We start from the raw sequence: 17,029 nt of genomic DNA, 5'->3' as shown, positions 1-17,029 counted from the left end.
CGCATCATTACGCTACCAGCCCAACCACCCCGCCGACCCGACCGTCTCTTCCAGTCTCCTCGCGAGTTTCCCTCAACCTCCCGTCCTCTTCGATCCGTGCGCCATGGCGCCCAAGGCGGAGAAGAAGCCGGCCGAGAAGAAGCCCGCGGAGGAGAAGGCCGAGAAGGCCCCCAAGGCGGAGAAGAAGCCCAAGGCCGAGAAGCGGCTGCCGGCGTCCAAGGAGGGCGGCGACAAGAAGGGCAAGAAGAAGGCCAAGAAGAGCGTCGAGACCTACAAGATCTACATCTTCAAGGTGCTAAAGCAGGTGCACCCGGACATCGGCATCTCCTCCAAGGCCATGTCGATTATGAACTCGTTCATCAACGACATCTTCGAGAAGCTCGCGCAGGAGGCTGCGCGCCTCGCCAGGTACAACAAGAAGCCCACCATCACGTCGCGCGAGATCCAGACCTCGGTCCGCCTCGTCCTCCCCGGCGAGCTCGCGAAGCACGCCGTCTCCGAGGGCACCAAGGCCGTCACCAAGTTCACCTCCTCCTAGATTGCTAGATGATGCGCCCCCTTTGACCTTGTCTGTTCTTCGCCTCTTTCCCCTAGTTAGGGGTCGAGGATTAGTTTGTAATTGATGATGCTGGTTTACGAAACGATGAAATGAATTGGCAATGCCACGTTTGGTATCTGAATATCTTGTCACTGTAATAAGCTCGCAGTTGGTAATATTGATAATACTCTGCAATTCTCGTTCTCAATTTATTGCTCGCAAATTGCAATGTAAGCACAATTCTTCTCTTTCAAAAATAAAAATATCGTTCTCAATCCCGATCATGGTTTGGAACGAACAACCAAAAAGAAACGAGAATTTGTTATTTGTAATCGTATCGGTATCAGTTTTGGATATCGTCTTCTTTGTCAGCGGCGGTGTCTTGCGGATTGGCGAACTCCGGCAGGCTGCCAGGGAGGTCGGAGCCGTAGACGTGCCCCATCTTGGTCCGCTTCGTCTCGAGGTACTTCTGGTTCTCCTTGGTGATCGGGGACATCACCGGCACCCTCCCCACCACGGCGAGGCCGTAGCCCTTGAGCCCGATGAACTTGGCCGGGTTGTTGGTCATCAGCCGCATCGTGCGCACGCCGATGTCACGGAGTATCTGGAACAGACATTTGGATCGAAAACGCTTCAATTTTCAGCACACCAACCAATATCCCCCCTAACCTGACGAAATGAGTCACGAAGAATTCTTGTGGATCGATCGCATGTTAATGGGAGTGCTATGGGTAACCTGGGCGCCGATGCCGTACTCGCGCGCGTCGACGGCGAGGCCGAGCTCGACGTTCGCCTCGACGGTGTCGTGCCCCTCGTCCTGCAGGTTGTAGGCGCGGAGCTTCTGGCCCAGGCCAATGCCGCGGCCCTCGTGGCCGCGGAGGTACACGAGCACGCCACGGCCAGCCTTCTCGATGAGCTCCAGCGCCAGGTCCAGCTGGTTGCCGCAGTCGCAGCGGGCAGAGCCGAGGATGTCGCCCGTCAGGCATTCCGAGTGCACCCTCACGAGGACGTCTTCACCGTTGCCGATATCACCCTGCGAACATGAGGCGTTGCAGAACGCTGAGATCACCAGAGACAATTCTTCCCAGTCTCACTCAACATCCTGGAAGACGGAGACGTAACTGAACTGAATCGCATTACCTTCACAACAGCAATGTGCTCAGTTCCATCGAGCTTGGATTGGTAGCAGTAAGCCCGGAAGAGGCCCCATTTCGTTGGCAAGCGAGACACCGCAATCAGCTCCACCAGCTTCTCCCGCTTTCTTCTATACCTAAATCAAACCAATTGTTTTGTCGAAACCTTCAGAAATGATAGTTGTTGCAACCTGGAAGCTGGAACTATGCTAAGACAAAACCAATACATTTAGTTTTCAAGTATCTGTTTGCTCTTGGAGAGTTATGCAAGCAGTACAATCAAAAGCAGAACAAAGGAAGCTAGGTTCAGAAAGGATTCACCTTAAGATATACTAACCGGATGAGATCAGTGATTGAAACAATCGGTATATCGTGTTCCATAGCCATCTGTTGCAGGACCGTTATGCCTGCCATTGAACCATCCTTTGGGTCCATGACCGTGGACAGGACAGATACAGGACGCAAACCCGCCAATGCGACAAGATCAACTGATGCTTCTGTATGCCCAGCTCTTTTCAGCACGCCTCCATTTCGGTATTTGAGGGGGAATATATGGCCCGGTCGTCTGAGATCACTGGGCTTTGAATCAGGGGAGGCTAGAGTAAGGATGGTTTTTGCTCTATCTGCAGCGGAGACACCAGTAGCTATACCCACTCTGGCATCCTGAACAGAATTAAAACAACCTTAAAGTTTGGCCCAAATGAACAAGGAATTTCGGATTCTGAATTTTCTAATGTTGCAAAGCCTAAGATCTTTACCACTGTTACTGTGGCAGCAGCAGTTGAAATGTCTTCGATCTCTGTGATTGGGGACATCATAGGAATCATCAATCTTGTTAAATCCTCTTCTTTTATGCCTACTGAGATAATTCCAGAACCATTCCTGATCATGAATGCAATTGACTCCGGGTTCACTAGAGTGGCTGCCATGACAAGATCCCCTTCGTTATCACCGTTTTCATCATCTACAGCAATGACAAACTGGAGAAGAATGAATAGTTAACTCTACAGCTAAATTCAACTGTACTATGGGAACATTACTAATGCAACTATCACATTATGCTTTTAAGGTCCTGTCCTGAATTTTCAACCGAGTCTTATCAGTTTTAGATAAAATGGATTTGGTCTATGGAAACAGCAGAGTTTTTTCACTGTGGGAATGAACCGATAGCACAACGTGGTGTTTATAACTGAAAGAATGGGCAATTCCATCTATTCTGTCTAGTTAAGTTGTACAATTCATGAATCATGCTTGAGGAACTACTAATATATTTTTAGGAATCATATTGTCTACAGTACATAAGGAATATGAATGGAACAATGCCCATGAATGCTCAGGAATATTTTTAAGATGTCCAGTTAGCCTTGATCATGCATGCCCCATGACAATGCCTATGAATGGAACAAAATACAGAGAAGATAGTACAGACTGAAACTCTGAATATAATGCCACAGAATATAGGTTCCGCGCACAAGATGGCAAGATCAGACCAAAACCATGATAGAAAATAAAGTGAGAATGCAATATAGAGATAAAAATGTACCAATGTGTAAGGAGGGGTAATCCTAGTATAGTCATTCACATACCTTTCCTTCACGCAAAGCATTTATCACCTGGTCTATTGAAGAGAAACCATCGGTAGGTTTGTCCGGGTCACCCTCTGCATCACTCACGAAGAAATCTCCTGTTTCCTGCGTGATTTCCGCACCAACAGTTCGAAAAGAAGCACCTGATGCATTGAGTCCTTGGAAAATAGGTCCATTATTGCTTTTGTTAAATGGTTGATTTACTTGCCCTGAACCACCAAGTTCATCACCAAGAGCATAGCACCTTAATTTTAAGCATTCCTTTCTTATGACTGCAAATCCTATACTGTTGAGACCACTAAAGCCTTGCTGAAACCTGAAAGAAGATCAGGTGAGCTGACAAACTGAAAAAAGATATAAAATTATGAACACAGACAAACTATGGTCCTTGGAAACTTCCAAAGACCTTTTGCACAGACAAATTAAGTGTGAAAATCATACCTTGTGTTAACAAAATTATGAGATGTCAAGTGAGAGCTCAGGAGGACACAGTCCATTTGGTGATCCCAGACTTCCAGTTTACTACTCCTCACAGCTCCGAAATTTCTTTGGTTTATATATCTTTATCCCTGTGCAGTGTCACAACACCTCTCAGCCTATCACTTTGACTTATCTGCTCATGCAGATAAAGGAAGGAAAATCCCAAATGTGGAGGAAAACTGACCACATATTTCTGAGCTGCAAGATAGCAGCATCTGTCTGAAACACATCGCACACTCCAGGTGATGCCAAGATATCACCCTTTGAATGCCTTTTGTTGTCGGTCAAATGTAATATAAGTTGGGCATGACAATGACAGGCAAACCATATTTTTGCAGATCTCATCTTTTGGATGGTTTCACAAGATAATGGCACTCCTTTCAGGTCAATTTCCATCGAAATCAGATTTGCCAATTCCCTTGTTTTTGAGTCGGTAAATACCGACCACATTGCAAAATGTAACAATTTCATCAGTTACAGACTTACAGTAGAGTAGTAGACCATCAGAAAGTCTCGGTAAATACCCACCACATTGACACTTCCCTTTTTTTTTTCTTAAGGATCTAGATGCTTAAGCAACATGTGAGACTGAGAGTTTCCTGAATTAGAAAGTGTCTGCATTTGCACTGAAACGTAGCTGAATGATCCCTAGAACAAATCAGGCACCCGGCCGGCTGCGAACCTGCAAACCAATCGCCTTCAGATCCTTTTTGCTCGCCGTTTCTTCTCGGAGGCATGGTCGCGCTCGCAGGCAGCACGCCGGCCAAGAGTTAGCCTGCCCAAATGAAGCAAGGGCGAGGCCAAGGGCAGGAATAAGCATTCGGCCTAAGAGAGGAACGGCACGGTGGTGGCCGCCGCGGCAAGGGTACGGCCGTACGGGGGTCTTGGCCGGCGGCGGTGAGGTCGGGAGCCGTCCGGTCTCCTTGGCTAGGCATGTTGGGGATTGGAAAACGGAAACGCCTTGATGGAATGATGGCTTTGAGAGCAGGCCATATTCAGGCCCTGATTAGTTCCCAAAATTTTTCTAACAGTACCCGTCATATCGAATCTTCGGACACATGCATGAAATATTAAATGCAATTGAAAAAATAACTAATTACACAGTTCAACTGTAAATGACGAGACGAATCTTTTAAACCTAATTAGTCCATGATTGGATATTAATTGCTAAATAACAACGAAAGTACTATAGTACCAAAATCCAAAAAAAATCGCGAACTAAACACACCCTCGAACCGTAAATGCTAATGCAGCAGGATTACTCCCATCTAGTAATGAAAATAAAAAACACGATGACTTCAGTATTAGGAATTCTTAATGCAAAATACAAGCTTCTCCTGCGTATTTAGAAGAAAAAAAAATCTGCGATTTGAATTGTGTGATAATTCTACATCAAGGTGACAAAAACGTCAGTAAATCAGCAATCATCCATCACATGAACAAGTGTGTCTGTGACTCTGCCCTGCCGATGATTAGTAATCTGACATTGATCCCTTGCAAAATTATATGACAACCGCGTGATCCGGACTCAGAGAACAGCGTCATCAGGTTCAGTGTGGCTACCGGAATGCAGCAATTGAACAAGCAGCTCAGGGCCTTCAGATTGATTGATTAGTGTTTTAGACTCGCAACATATCTTATAAACAATCACGAAATGCAGAGCAACTGAAATAAACATAAAACGCAGTAATCTGCTAGTATTATATTCAGTTGCTCGTTGATTCAGCAAAGCCTTCACCATTGCATCAGCTGCAAGATCCCTTGACAATTCACAATGACTTTCTTTAAGATCCACAATGACCGTTTGCATTTCACATGCCGGTGACAAGTTACACCTAAGCTGAGCTGAGTCGAAATTTTCTCAGGCTCGTTTCTTCCTGCTCCCCTTTCGCAGCTTCGACTTGCGTTGCTTGAACACATGCATGTACAGCTTCAGCCACAGGAACGGATAGCACACCAGCACGCCCTGTTGAACCGCCAGGAGCATATCAGAAACAAGAACTAGCTGAATATTTTGTTAGGAAACAATCAAACGGTCGAACAGAACGCAGTACTAACTCAACATGTTTCAGATTCACAGAGCCGACGTACCACTAGAAATGAATGGTAGCTCATGGAGAACTTCTTGAAGAAACCTAAGTAGAGGTTCCTCTTCTTCACAAATGGGAGGGCTTGGTACATAGTCCACACTGCAAGGATAACAAGAACAAGCTTAGTTTAACTGCAGTCAAGAGTGACACTGTTGTAGGAAGATCTTTTGAGCTTACTTTCTCCTGGTCCGACCCCAATTGGATACAGCGGGATGAAAGCAGTGTACCTACAGGGAGTAGATTTTCCTTTTTATAATTAGAAAGATGTCATGCAGTCCTTTCAAAAATGATAAATACTTCTGCCAATCAGTTGTGTTCACCTTGTGGATTTGTTTACAAGGTAACCACATGTAAAATACAACAGCATATAAACTGGAACCAAAATGAACTGCCATAGAAATGTGACATTGAGATTGTCATGGGATGGAACCTGAGATAAGTCAGCCAAGATGGACAAACTTTTAAGGTAGTCAGAGCATAGTGGGAGTAGCGGATGACCTGTATCATAAAACATGAAGCAGATTGTACTTGGTTAAAGGAAATCTAACATAAAAGATGCAACTTGATGAGCACATATTTTGTAGAATTTGAACATAAGGTATCTCAAATAGGATATACAGATCCAAGTACCTACACAGACCTATGCAATACGGTACATTCACATACACGACAGGTTGCAAATTCATGGTTGACTGTCAAGAGTTTCTCCATGGTGCATGTATATACATTTTTAGTTATGACACATTTAATTCAAACCTATTTGCTATAACTTTTCAGTATCGTTTACCTCCTGAACGATAATATTAATGTAATATTTATTCCTCAATATGTAATCACCAGTTAATAGTGTCATTCATCTTGACACAAACAAACTACTTAATCTTATCAGATAAGCTAATACACTACAATTCAATATCCATACTAATAGTTCTGAACCTAGTGTGGAATTAACTCCACAGACATGCATAATAAATATAAACTAGCCTATCAATAAAACCACAACAAACATAGGGGTACCAAGAATAACACATCACAAATAGAGATTAACCATTACTGCATATTGCAAAATATTTTCCAAGGTAAATCGTTATTGCAGGACATTGCCTCCCATCTCAATCCAAATAATAGTGCGCAATAGATGGACATAGGATGGAAAAGGAATATTAAAAGGCCATACATTCGCACCTCAGATATGCTCCAAGCCATAAACGTTATGAACACAGACGGACTGCTCTGAACCTGCAGTTGCGAAACGTGAACCGAAGTTCAGATAAGCTCCCAGGTGATGAAACCAAGCAAAGTTGAAGCCCTCTGATCGTTTATAAGGCCATCGAACGATCTCACCTCGGGGATTTGCCGAACAACAGCGAGAACGAAGTGAGTCCTCCCACCCCACTGCAAAAATGCAAGAAGCGGCGCTGTGGGCACCAATCCTGCATCAAAACGGCACCAGTCCATCGTCAATTCAAACAACAAGCATCACAATAGAAGAAATTTAGTAAAAAAAAGTGAGAGAGGCTTAAAACAATTCATTTCACCGATCGTGGCGTGAACCGTTTCAAGAATCGCGCAGGTCTGCAGGACGCCTTTGAACCAGAAGAAAAGAGAGTATCAGACCCCGCAGGTAATTCAGATGAGGCAGCAGAGAACGGGAGGGAAGGAGGAGGGGAGGGTACAGATGAGGTCGCCGGAGACCGCGTACGCGGAGTGGACGGAGACGGGAGAGGCGAGGCAGGGCAGGAGGCGGAGGAGGGCGACGAACCTGAATCCACCGAGGAAACGAAAAGAAACATTACTAGTGGAAGCAACGGCCGCCGGCCGGTCGTCGCTGGTTGCAAGTGGGCGGTGGCTACCATCCGAGCGCTTGGAGGGAGTTGTAGCAGACGAGGTAGAGCTTCGAAGGGCGAGCCATTGCTGCCGGCCTGCCGCAGTGTGCCGCCGCCGGACGCCCAGCGGCGGCTGCCCGTGTCACTTTGTGGCTGTGGTTTCGACACCGCCGAGGCGTGGAAAAAGTCTACGTAAACCCCAACTACTGGGTCGGACCACATTCCCAATTAAAAAGCCGAATATTTAACTCCTCAACTTTGTAAAACCATTCAGTTAATCCCCTCATCTGGTTTTGTCGAGTGGCTTCGCACACGTAGCATGTTGTTAATCCACTCGGCTGATTTTGCCAAGTGGTTTAGCTGGATAGAAACACTAAGGCCTCGTTCGGCAGCCCTGTTTTCAAGCTAGATCTGTTTTCAGTCGAGGTCTGGATTAAATGATTCCATCTGGTTTCGCTCAAACCCATCTGATCATAGATTCCTGGTTAGGAATCAAACCTGCTGCTTAATTGTCTGTTCGGCAGATTTTATCACAAAGCCAGGAATCACTCAAAACTAGATGCATTTTTTTGCTGGAAAGATAAACATAGTATAATCCTGAAGAAGCACTTATGCACGTCCAGTTTAACACAGTCCATCGTCCAGTTTAACACAGTCCATCACATATTACAAGTTCTCGATCTTGTTATGGTGCACTTTATGGACAGTACAAGAAACTCTAATAAATAAAGAAAAACCACATATACTACGCTCCTCCTCAGCTTATCCAAGTGATGCTCTTGTACCTACATCAAATAAAATACATTAGAACTCAGAATCATCAGGTTCTTGAATCATCAGGTTGCTTTAATAGTTCTAGTGGAGTAACTCTACATGTCAGCAATTAGCCTATCTGATGCTATTTCTACATCTGAACATAGTTTATATGGACCAACTCCTGGATGGTTTGAGATGGGCACTACCAATTAAAAACACCATGCAACCAATGCCTCACAGGCCAGCAATGAAAACCTCTGTCCAACTCAAACCAGTGCGGGAGGGATCTACAAGTAAAAAAGAGTTGACAGAAAGGAGCATTTTAGATTAGAGAACCACAATAATTTGTTAAGCTCCTGCTATGATACTAATCCTCAGCTATCATAACTACAAGAAGCCAAGTAATAAAAAGAGGACTATAAAAACATGCGGGCATTAGTTACAATATATTTTGTCATTGTAATTGCAAGCGCAAATTAAAGTCACTGCTTCACAGGGGCTAAACACTTGACAGAACTACAGCACAAAAGAGATGATTTCTAAGGACTACACCTCGAAATAGGATAAAATGACCCATTGGGGTAAAATGAAATGGTGCATATTATTATTAAACGATAAGCAATAATCTATTAGGTTTTGTAGAAATATTATAACTGATCCAAGAACTGACAAATCACCATTTCTTGTTAATAAAGCAGGGAGCAAATTAAACATCTCAAAGCCTTCAAGTTCAACCCATATTCATGACAGCGGACATGACCTAGAGAACAAATTAAAGAAATATAAGCAGATATATAGTACTAGTAACTATTAGTTTTTGTGGTTTCGTACACCTTAACGAGCATGTACCAGACATGAGCAACAGAATTTGCTTAGAATGGAAATAATTAAATCTGAAATTGGATATGATAAAAGAGAACTGCTCGCTTTTGCAGTTTATTGATATCAATCTCCAAGGGCATTCGTTTCAGAATGACAGTATTCTTGAGTATACTGAAAAGACCATAAAGAAGTAAAGAACAGGTATGATTAATTTCTAATTTTTATACATTCAATTCATCTCCGAGACTATCTTTGTGAATTTTAGATATAAGAGAACCGGCATGGTCTGTGGGCGCGGCGATGGGAGAGGGGTGAAAGAGAGAAAGAGGAAAAATCAAAATAGGTGGAGAACGCATCACAACCAGTTCATATTACGATCCGATGGTGATATGTTAGCATCACCCCCGGTCATCACCGCTAGGTCCATTTGGAACCATTTGTGATAGACTATCACTGCAGGTTCGAATCAAATCGGTGGTGATGGGATGTTTGTGATGATGTATTCTGTAGTAGTGTTGGTTATACCACAGATCCTATACTTGACTTTGGGAATTGACCTCACAAGCCACTCGACATACAATGGCTCATAATCGGCAATGCAAGCAAATTTGGAGAAGCTAAAGACAGGTCATTGCCTTGATTTTGTCCCCACTTGTTTGTGGCCTTACCAAGGACATAACGGCATGGACATCCCGATATGAATATAGAGATATTATTGTAGACATTTACTTCACTTGCAGCAATGTTATCACTCTTAAAATTCATAATAAATTCCATATTGTTAGTTCAAATCAATATACATCATATGGCATATAACTTTTTTTGCGAAACATATATAGCACATAAGTTGACCCCATGCAAACTAGTTGGCGGAAAGCAACTGCAAACATTCACATGAATTGCTATTCATATTTCCTGAAGGATTTTATTCTTTGAAATTCAAAAAAACACAAAATTAAATGGTGAACCTAACCTGGCATACAATTATATCTTAAAGTAGTTTGGAGATGTATGATGTAACATGGATTTAGAAATAAAATTGTCACATTGCCTAACGTTGTAGTATAACCTGTTTAGTCAGATCCTATTTATAATGGATCTAAAAGTAAAATAGCATGTCGTGTTTCAAACTTTATACTGTGACTCATACAGATGGATCTAAAAGTGAACAGTAACTTTGGGATACAGTTTCACCCTAAATCATGGATCCAGACCATCGATGCAAAATGTGATGGAGGCCATCTCCCCTGGACAAAATCTCTTTGTGCATTCGCATGACCGTCTCATGTTCCACGCAGAGGCAGACGCAGCGCTGGAGCACACAGGCTGCTGAGGAAGGGCTCTCTCTTGCATGCCCTGCTGCGCAGCGCTTTCATAGCACACCCAAAGAAACCCGTCCTGGAAAACACTTTATTTTTTCGGGGGCACAACATCTCAGCACCTCCAGTCTTCGAGTCCTCGTTGTGCCTTTCTTGATCTCCTCGGCGTCCATGGCTCCTGTGCGGGGTGCCAAGAAGAGGAAGCGGCCGGAGAAGCCCGTGCCGGCGCCGGCTCCAAGGTTGCCGCTGCCGCCGCTGCCGGACGGCAGCGATTGGTGGGGCGCCTTCTATCGCAGGGTTGCAGGTCGCCTCTCCTATCCCTCCCCTCCATCCTTGGCTGCTTCGCTGTGCTCTTTAGAGTTTAACCATGTCCGCCTACTTGCTCCTTTTGTTGCGATAAGCTTGATCACCGTCGCATGTAGAAAGTATCTAGTTCTGGGTAATGCGCGCGAGCCTCAAAAGATTGAGATAGTTCGGGGGTGGATCTGGAAGGAGTTGGAATTGCAGCCTGTGAGCGTCGATGTGTAGCTTAATCGATTGATTGCGCGAGATGGGCTTTGAGGATGCCGGTGCGTAGGGGCTTGACGCATTGGAGTGGTGCGTTGTGGATTGAGAGCTTGGAACCGTGGCTGCTGACGCGATTGCTCGTGGCTTTTGTAGCATCCTTTCAGTAGAGCATATTTTGGGAATTTAGCGTTTGGTTTCCATTTCTTGCTGTTTGGTCATGTTTGTTCTCGAATCCAGATCTGTAAACCTACCGCAATCACAATTTGAGCAGAAGCTGAATTTAGGCAGCGGCGGTTTTGCGCACTTGTGTTAATTCGATCCAGAACCAGCTGCAGTGAAAGGCTGAAAGCTGATTCTCGATCCGGCAACCGACGATTTATACAACAATGCCTTGAAATTTTTCCTTTCCGAAACGGAGTGTTATGTTCCTTAAGCGTAGAGGGGGAAGGAACATCTGCATCCCGTAATTCTTAGATTTTGATGGACTGCTGACTGGACATTCCAACAGTGATTTTGCGGTTTTGAAACTGTATCAGTATTTCTGTGCTATTGTGAAAATTTGAAGATGTTTCATGACTTATGAGTAGGCTCTCGCAATTAGACGGTGTTTTTTTTTACAGGAAGAAGTCAGTTGTAAATATTAGTGTATGATTGCTACTTGTGGTATGTTATTGCTTTTGCTAAAGTTTGAGTATGAATTTTCATGTGGCAATTTCGGAGTCAACTAGTGTGGTTTATACAAGCAACGAGAGCTCGAGTTCTCTAGTATTATCACGAGCATTGTTCTTGAAAAATGTGCAGTTACTTGGCATCAGTCACAAGAACTTTGGAACTTGGTGTGTTGTGACTTGTGAGTGGATCTCCAACAAACGGGCTTCTATGGAGAATTGTAATGCAATCTGATAGTTTCAAGATCCTCTTGCACTATTCATTGGAATATGTCCTCAGTGTTTGGTGTGACATAGTCAAGTTCAGAGGTCAATTGCAGCAGCCAGTGTCCTTTATTTTTGAAGGAAATTATTGGAGACCACAATCTTTTATTTTTCTAAAATATGCAGGAGCTAAGAATCCCTACTACATCTTGCACAACTATTCCACAGATGTTAGATCTTATCTCGAATCGTAAGCTGATACTAATCAGTGGGAGCTGAGAATCCCTACTACACCCTGCACAGCTATTTGCTGATTCATTGTTCAAATTTTTTTTGGAAGATATGCCAGGCGTTAGTAGGGTCATTTAGATGTTAAAATTAAATGGCCTCATTTACAAAATCTGAGCCTGAAACTCAAAATTCAATGTTCTGTTGAGTGAATATGTGAAGGGTTAAACCTAAAACTATATCCTCAATTCTTTTGCTCCAAGGCATGCATATCCCCTGCATTTTCTTGGGCATAATTATGAAAAGAAATTATAACCTCAAATTCATACACTTATCTGGATATGTATGTTATGGTTAACAATTTATCTGCCTTAAACATTTGGTTTCGTTGGACAATGCTGCACACATCTATGCTATATTGTTTGCAAAGGGTTACATTTTAGATTGCTTAATAGTTACATAGCCATTATCATCTGTGTCACTCTAGTTGTAAAAGCATGTTGTTCCTAGCATTTTCTGATAGATGTCATTTTATCTAAATTTTAAAGTATTTGCCTTCCGTAGATAGAGCCCTCATGTTCCTGATGCATAACATATATTATGTATTGGCCTTGTAACAACACTACATCATCTTTTTTTTTTCTGTTGTTGCCACAGGACATTCCTCTTTCCCAAGAGAATATCAGACCATAGAGTCTGTCCTCAAGATGTCAAGAAAGACCTTCGACTATATCTGCTCGCTTGTCAAGAAGGATCTGACAACAAAGACATATGGTTTCAGAAACTTCAGGTTTGGTGACAAGACGATACTGGACGTGGAGGACCAGGTCGCAGTGGCTCTGATGAGACTGACAACAGGGGAGTCACTGCAGAACATAGGAATATGGTTTGGCATGAATCACTCAGCAATCTCGAACATCACATGGCGGTTCATTGAGTCCATGGAGGAACGCGCCATCTGTCACCTGAAGTGGTCGAGCCCTGAGGAGATGGCAACCATCAAGGCGAGATTCGAGAAGATTTATGGCCTCCCAAACTGCTGCGGTGCCATTGACACCACTCACATTCTCATGTGTTCCTCAGCTCAGCCCAACAGCAAGGTCTGGCTGGACAATGAGAACAAAAACAGCATGGTGCTGCAGGCTGTTGTCGACACTGACATGAGGTTCAGAGACATCGTCAGTGGCTGGCCTGGGAGCTTGGATGACTCGTGCATCCTGCGCACTTCAGGCTTGTATAGGCTGTGCGAGAAAGGCATCAGGCTGGACGGGCAAATGGAGCTTCCTGGAGGTTCCACGGTCAGGGAATATATCGTTGGAGACTCAAGCTATCCTCTACTTCCCTGGCTGATGACCCCATACCAAGGACAGGGTCTCCCAGCGGCCAAGGCGGAATTCAACAAGAGGCACACGGCAGCAACGAAGGTAGTGCAGACCGCATTGGCGACGCTCAAGGGGAGGTGGCGGGTCATCCAGGGAGAGCTGTGGAGGCCTGACAAGCACCGGCTGCCGAGGATCATCTTCGTCTGCTGCTTGATCACCAACATCATTATCGACATGGAAGGCACTCCAAGCAAAGAGATGCTGGTTTCGGGCAATCATGACCATGGCTACAAGCAGCAGTTCAGCAACGTCGCAGATGACAATGCAGCCAAGCAGAGAGATGACCTGTCTCATCATGTCACCGCCGGCGAGTAGACAACGTGAGCTCGCAGTTATTTTCTGTGCTTTTTTGCACCCCATTTATATAGAACGATGGATACAAAATTGTAAGTTGAATTTTGGCAGAATCCGATAATGCTGGTCTCGGCAAGACGGTACAAATGTACAATGTTGAAGATTGTAGCCCAAATTCGTTTAGATAGGTAGGGCATGCCAAGTTATCTCCATAAGCAAGCCATTTTTCAGTTGTCAAATAGCAAAAGGTTAAACTAAACGACCAGGAACTGAACCAGCCATAATTGGAGCAATCACGTTACACAAACTTCGAAGGCTTGCAAAACTGAACGGCCAGAGAATGTTACCATTTTACACATCAATAGACTTAAGAAAATTTCATTCTCAAATGCTAAAAGAATGTATTATATCCTTAAACATAACTATAGGATGATACACCATCTTCACCCCCCAAATAGAAAGCAATAACATCACATAAGAGACTTTGCCAAGTGCTCTCTTGCTTGCGTTAGGGCATTGAGTAAGGTCTGCACGAAAAAGTGATAGATGGTAAGTTAAATGCAACCAGTTTACTTCAGTTCAAAACTAAAGTGGATGCAGCTGCAGACTACCTGCTCAGCGGATGAAGCACTCTCCAATCCATGACCTGTCACCTTCTCAGCTATCTCTCTCCCTTCTGTTTCAAGAACAATCCTGTGCAGCCATTCAAGAAAATTAAGTATAGTAATGGAGCATATATTACAAGCTGGTTACAGTTTGCTCTGTTATCCATATCGCTAAGCTTGACACCAATTAGGGACTCACTTAAATATTACAGATGGTATTGAGGTTATCTAAGTCTCATTGAGGTAGAGAACAAGGGTGTGGTAGCTGCAGTCAAGGATTCAAAACCTAACTCCTTAAAAATCAAATATACACAATTCGTTATGTTCATACTCAGATTTGTTCCATTTCAAAACAATGGAGACAAAATGTGTGTTTTTCACAAAAAGCCATTGTTTCACGTATCAAATTGTCCACCCAGTACCCCACTAGAGGCATGGTTGGGGTACATAACACCAGACTACTAAATCTTTTTATCCAGTGAATGCAACCATTTATGATAATGAGGTCTAATATAATTATATTGCCATGGCTCCACTCCAAAAATGAAAGATTGGGGAGATGACATTCAGATGATTTCAGAGCAATGGAATGATAATAAATGTACACAATACAAGGAAGAAAAGAATAGAACCCTAAATATCCTGTAAAGGCTTTACCCTCCATCAACAATTTCATCAAGACATAATAGGATCAGGTCCAAATTCTCGAGTGCTGTTCTTTTGTCAACCATGTTTCTGAAACCACCAAAATTGGAGACACATCCATACGCAATCAGCATTAAAATGTATCAGAACAAACAGTGGTTGAAAAGCTAAACTTTAATAGAGAGAAAACAACTTGAGAAGTCGGTCAACAGCATCAGAGAAACCCTGAAGAACTGATGCTAAAATAAGCTCATTCTCCTCTTCTCCTCCAGTAACAAAAAAGTGTAGGTCTTGGATGAACTTATATACCACAATTTGACCGTCAAACATTACAATCTCAGCTGTTAAAGAGGAACAAACACAGATATTAAATACTTGAAGCAGACAGAAAATTTCAGGCAGTCACATCTACATGTTTAAGGAGAAATTAAAGCCAATCAGATGAAGAGTTGGCCCAAGCTCATGTTCAGATTGATTCTGAGTGGGAGCTGTATAAAATCAGCGCTCCTATTGAGGTTAATTCAAGATACAAGGGAGAACATGACAAATATATAGATGAATAGTATTATGGTTTGCAATTTGGTACACAAGCTGTGTGCCTGTGTGAGAGAAACAATCGATAATATGATTGACAATAAAATGGCATAGCCACCACTGGCTAATGAGTAAAAATCTGCTGAGCAAAAATAATCTGAAAACCAGAGTGGTGTATTTTAACATTGGAGAAGTGGCTCTACCCCCCCTCAGGATGTACAACACATCCCCATGAATGAAGAAAGTCATATTCCCTTGTAGTAATTAACTATGGCAATTGGCGATCAGTCAATCACAAATATATTAAGCCTCACCAGCACCGGAACATATGGAATGGATTCTAACAGATACACACATCAGATTCATGAGTTCGTAATGAGATTCATGACTCATGAGTTCATTACGAGATAATAAGAAGCACATGCTTTGGAACTACAAGCTAACACAGTAAGACCTCCTGTATAAGAGAGATTCAGATGCAAATTACCTTCCGTTCCAGCATTCGCTTTCTGGGTTTTCGCGAAGACAGACTTCTCGAAGGCCAGCTTCGCGGACAGCGTGGGCCAGTCATCGCTGTAGTACTTCACGGCGACGCGCTTTCCCTCGGAGTCCAGCAAGAGGATGTTCTTCACCGACGGGCAGGTCTCCTGCACCAGCGAAGGCCCAACCCAATTACCACAACGACCAACAAATCGAGGCCACCACCACAATCCGCAGATCCCACCGCGCTTGCAGCAAAATGAGAAGGAATAACCGAATATGGTGGCACGAGAGAGGAGAGAACGAGGTGGCACGCCACAGAGGCCAGATCTCGGAGGGACGGATCGGGGCAGATCATGAGCGGCAGCGCCGCGAGCGCGCGGTGTGGAGCGAGAGAGATAGAGGAGGAGGCCGAGGGCAGGGGTTAGGGTCGCCTACCATGGCGAGAGGCTGACGAGCTCGCTGCGGGGCGCCGGGGAGGGGAGCGGAGGGGACGGTGGTCGCGGTAGCCGGCGGTAGCACAGCGCGGACAGGGTCACAGGGAAGACGCCGTTCCGTTCCAGAGAGAGTAGGGAGTGCCTATGCAGCTTCCGGAAGTTACAAAAGGCACACATGGCACGGCCCATCATGCCATTTATCCCGCACAATAAAGCCCAAATCACATATTGCTAACGCACCAGGAGAGCACAGACAGTGCGTAATACAACAAAAGCAACGATGTTGCATCACTAATCCTTATCATCAGCAAAGGGAGAATCGACATGTGATAATCCTTTGTTTTTTGTTTCTTATGTTTTTGTTTTGTTTTTCTATTCTAACTCTTGTACTACCAGATTCAACATCTGTGTCAAATCAATTCAACATTTGTGAAAACTACTTCAATACTTTGAAACAATTAATTCAACATTTACTCAAAAAATGTTGAAATAGAA

At 43.9% G+C, this 17,029-nt stretch overlaps 5 protein-coding genes across 7 annotated transcripts; 2 read left to right on the top strand and 3 right to left on the bottom strand.

Annotated features, from left to right (window-relative positions):
• On the top strand, positions 1-733 carry LOC120665242 (histone H2B.11-like). The gene has a single exon (XM_039944740.1). The coding sequence runs from the start codon at positions 104-106 to the stop codon at positions 536-538; it is 435 nt and encodes a 144-aa protein (XP_039800674.1). The 5' UTR covers positions 1-103; the 3' UTR covers positions 539-733.
• On the bottom strand, positions 712-3,848 carry LOC120665241 (probable monofunctional riboflavin biosynthesis protein RIBA 3, chloroplastic). Of its 2 annotated transcripts, none has more exons than XM_039944737.1 (7): positions 3,699-3,848; positions 3,258-3,573; positions 2,430-2,651; positions 2,009-2,334; positions 1,679-1,808; positions 1,275-1,571; positions 712-1,142 (listed from the first exon to the last, which is right to left on the bottom strand). In XM_039944737.1, the coding sequence occupies exons 1-7, from the start codon at positions 3,752-3,754 to the stop codon at positions 882-884; spliced, it is 1,608 nt and encodes a 535-aa protein (XP_039800671.1). In that variant the 5' UTR covers positions 3,755-3,848; the 3' UTR covers positions 712-881. The 2 variants fall into 2 exon arrangements, with proteins under 2 accessions (XP_039800671.1, XP_039800672.1); XM_039944738.1 differs by having other exon boundaries at positions 2,430-2,635; positions 3,699-3,783.
• Positions 3,849-5,348: 1,500 nt separating this feature from the next.
• On the bottom strand, positions 5,349-7,890 carry LOC120665239 (very-long-chain (3R)-3-hydroxyacyl-CoA dehydratase 2). Of its 2 annotated transcripts, XM_039944736.1 has the most exons (9): positions 7,681-7,850; positions 7,504-7,589; positions 7,366-7,413; positions 7,172-7,260; positions 7,013-7,066; positions 6,258-6,325; positions 6,005-6,054; positions 5,829-5,926; positions 5,349-5,703 (listed from the first exon to the last, which is right to left on the bottom strand). In XM_039944736.1, exons 1-9 carry the CDS (start codon positions 7,737-7,739, stop codon positions 5,599-5,601), a joined length of 657 nt encoding a protein of 218 aa, XP_039800670.1. In that variant the 5' UTR covers positions 7,740-7,850; the 3' UTR covers positions 5,349-5,598. The 2 variants fall into 2 exon arrangements, with proteins under 2 accessions (XP_039800670.1, XP_039800669.1); XM_039944735.1 differs by lacking the exon at positions 7,504-7,589 and having other exon boundaries at positions 7,590-7,890.
• A 2,653-nt stretch (positions 7,891-10,543) lies between these two features.
• On the top strand, positions 10,544-14,016 carry LOC120665237 (protein ALP1-like). Its single transcript, XM_039944733.1, has 2 exons — positions 10,544-10,854; positions 12,815-14,016. Exons 1-2 carry the CDS (start codon positions 10,722-10,724, stop codon positions 13,852-13,854), a joined length of 1,173 nt encoding a protein of 390 aa, XP_039800667.1. The 5' UTR covers positions 10,544-10,721; the 3' UTR covers positions 13,855-14,016.
• A 66-nt stretch (positions 14,017-14,082) lies between these two features.
• On the bottom strand, positions 14,083-16,707 carry LOC120665238 (coatomer subunit zeta-1-like). The gene is made up of 6 exons (XM_039944734.1): positions 16,536-16,707; positions 16,105-16,264; positions 15,277-15,424; positions 15,096-15,173; positions 14,445-14,526; positions 14,083-14,360 (listed from the first exon to the last, which is right to left on the bottom strand). Exons 1-6 carry the CDS (start codon positions 16,536-16,538, stop codon positions 14,304-14,306), a joined length of 528 nt encoding a protein of 175 aa, XP_039800668.1. The 5' UTR covers positions 16,539-16,707; the 3' UTR covers positions 14,083-14,303.
• Between the last annotated feature and the right edge of the window lie 322 nt (positions 16,708-17,029).

The sequence above is a fragment of the Panicum virgatum genome, chromosome 3N (assembly GCF_016808335.1).
Source record: "Panicum virgatum strain AP13 chromosome 3N, P.virgatum_v5, whole genome shotgun sequence".
Lineage (NCBI taxonomy): Eukaryota > Viridiplantae > Streptophyta > Magnoliopsida > Poales > Poaceae > Panicum > Panicum virgatum.
Note: the sequence above shows the minus strand (reverse complement) of the source record. Positions and strands in the feature narration are given on the sequence as shown.

What these genes read in the sequence shown, in the direction of transcription:
- LOC120665241 (XM_039944737.1), bottom strand. Translation starts at nt 3,754, where the DNA reads ATGGACTGTGTCCTCCTGAGCTCTCACTTGACATCTCATAATTTTGTT. An exon ending in CATAATTTTGTTAACACAAG is followed by an intron (nt 3,574 to 3,698) that starts GTATGATTTTCA and finishes ATCTTCTTTCAG; the next exon opens with GTTTCAGCAAGGCTTTAGTG. An exon ending in CTGCTGCCACAGTAACAGTG is followed by an intron (nt 2,335 to 2,429) that starts GTAAAGATCTTA and finishes AATTCTGTTCAG; the next exon opens with GATGCCAGAGTGGGTATAGC.
- LOC120665242 (XM_039944740.1), top strand. Translation starts at nt 104, where the DNA reads ATGGCGCCCAAGGCGGAGAAGAAGCCGGCCGAGAAGAAGCCCGCGGAG.
- LOC120665239 (XM_039944735.1), bottom strand. Translation starts at nt 7,875, where the DNA reads ATGTGGTCCGACCCAGTAGTTGGGGTTTACGTAGACTTTTTCCACGCC. An exon ending in AACGGTTCACGCCACGATCG is followed by an intron (nt 7,261 to 7,365) that starts GTGAAATGAATT and finishes GTTTTGATGCAG; the next exon opens with GATTGGTGCCCACAGCGCCG. An exon ending in TTGTTCGGCAAATCCCCGAG is followed by an intron (nt 7,067 to 7,171) that starts GTGAGATCGTTC and finishes TCGCAACTGCAG; the next exon opens with GTTCAGAGCAGTCCGTCTGT.
- LOC120665238 (XM_039944734.1), bottom strand. An exon ending in AGCGAATGCTGGAACGGAAG is followed by an intron (nt 15,425 to 16,104) that starts GTAATTTGCATC and finishes CCTCTTTAACAG; the next exon opens with CTGAGATTGTAATGTTTGAC. An exon ending in GTGCTTCATCCGCTGAGCAG is followed by an intron (nt 14,361 to 14,444) that starts GTAGTCTGCAGC and finishes TTTTTCGTGCAG; the next exon opens with ACCTTACTCAATGCCCTAAC.
- LOC120665237 (XM_039944733.1), top strand. Translation starts at nt 10,722, where the DNA reads ATGGCTCCTGTGCGGGGTGCCAAGAAGAGGAAGCGGCCGGAGAAGCCC. An exon ending in CTTCTATCGCAGGGTTGCAG is followed by an intron (nt 10,855 to 12,814) that starts GTCGCCTCTCCT and finishes TTGTTGCCACAG; the next exon opens with GACATTCCTCTTTCCCAAGA.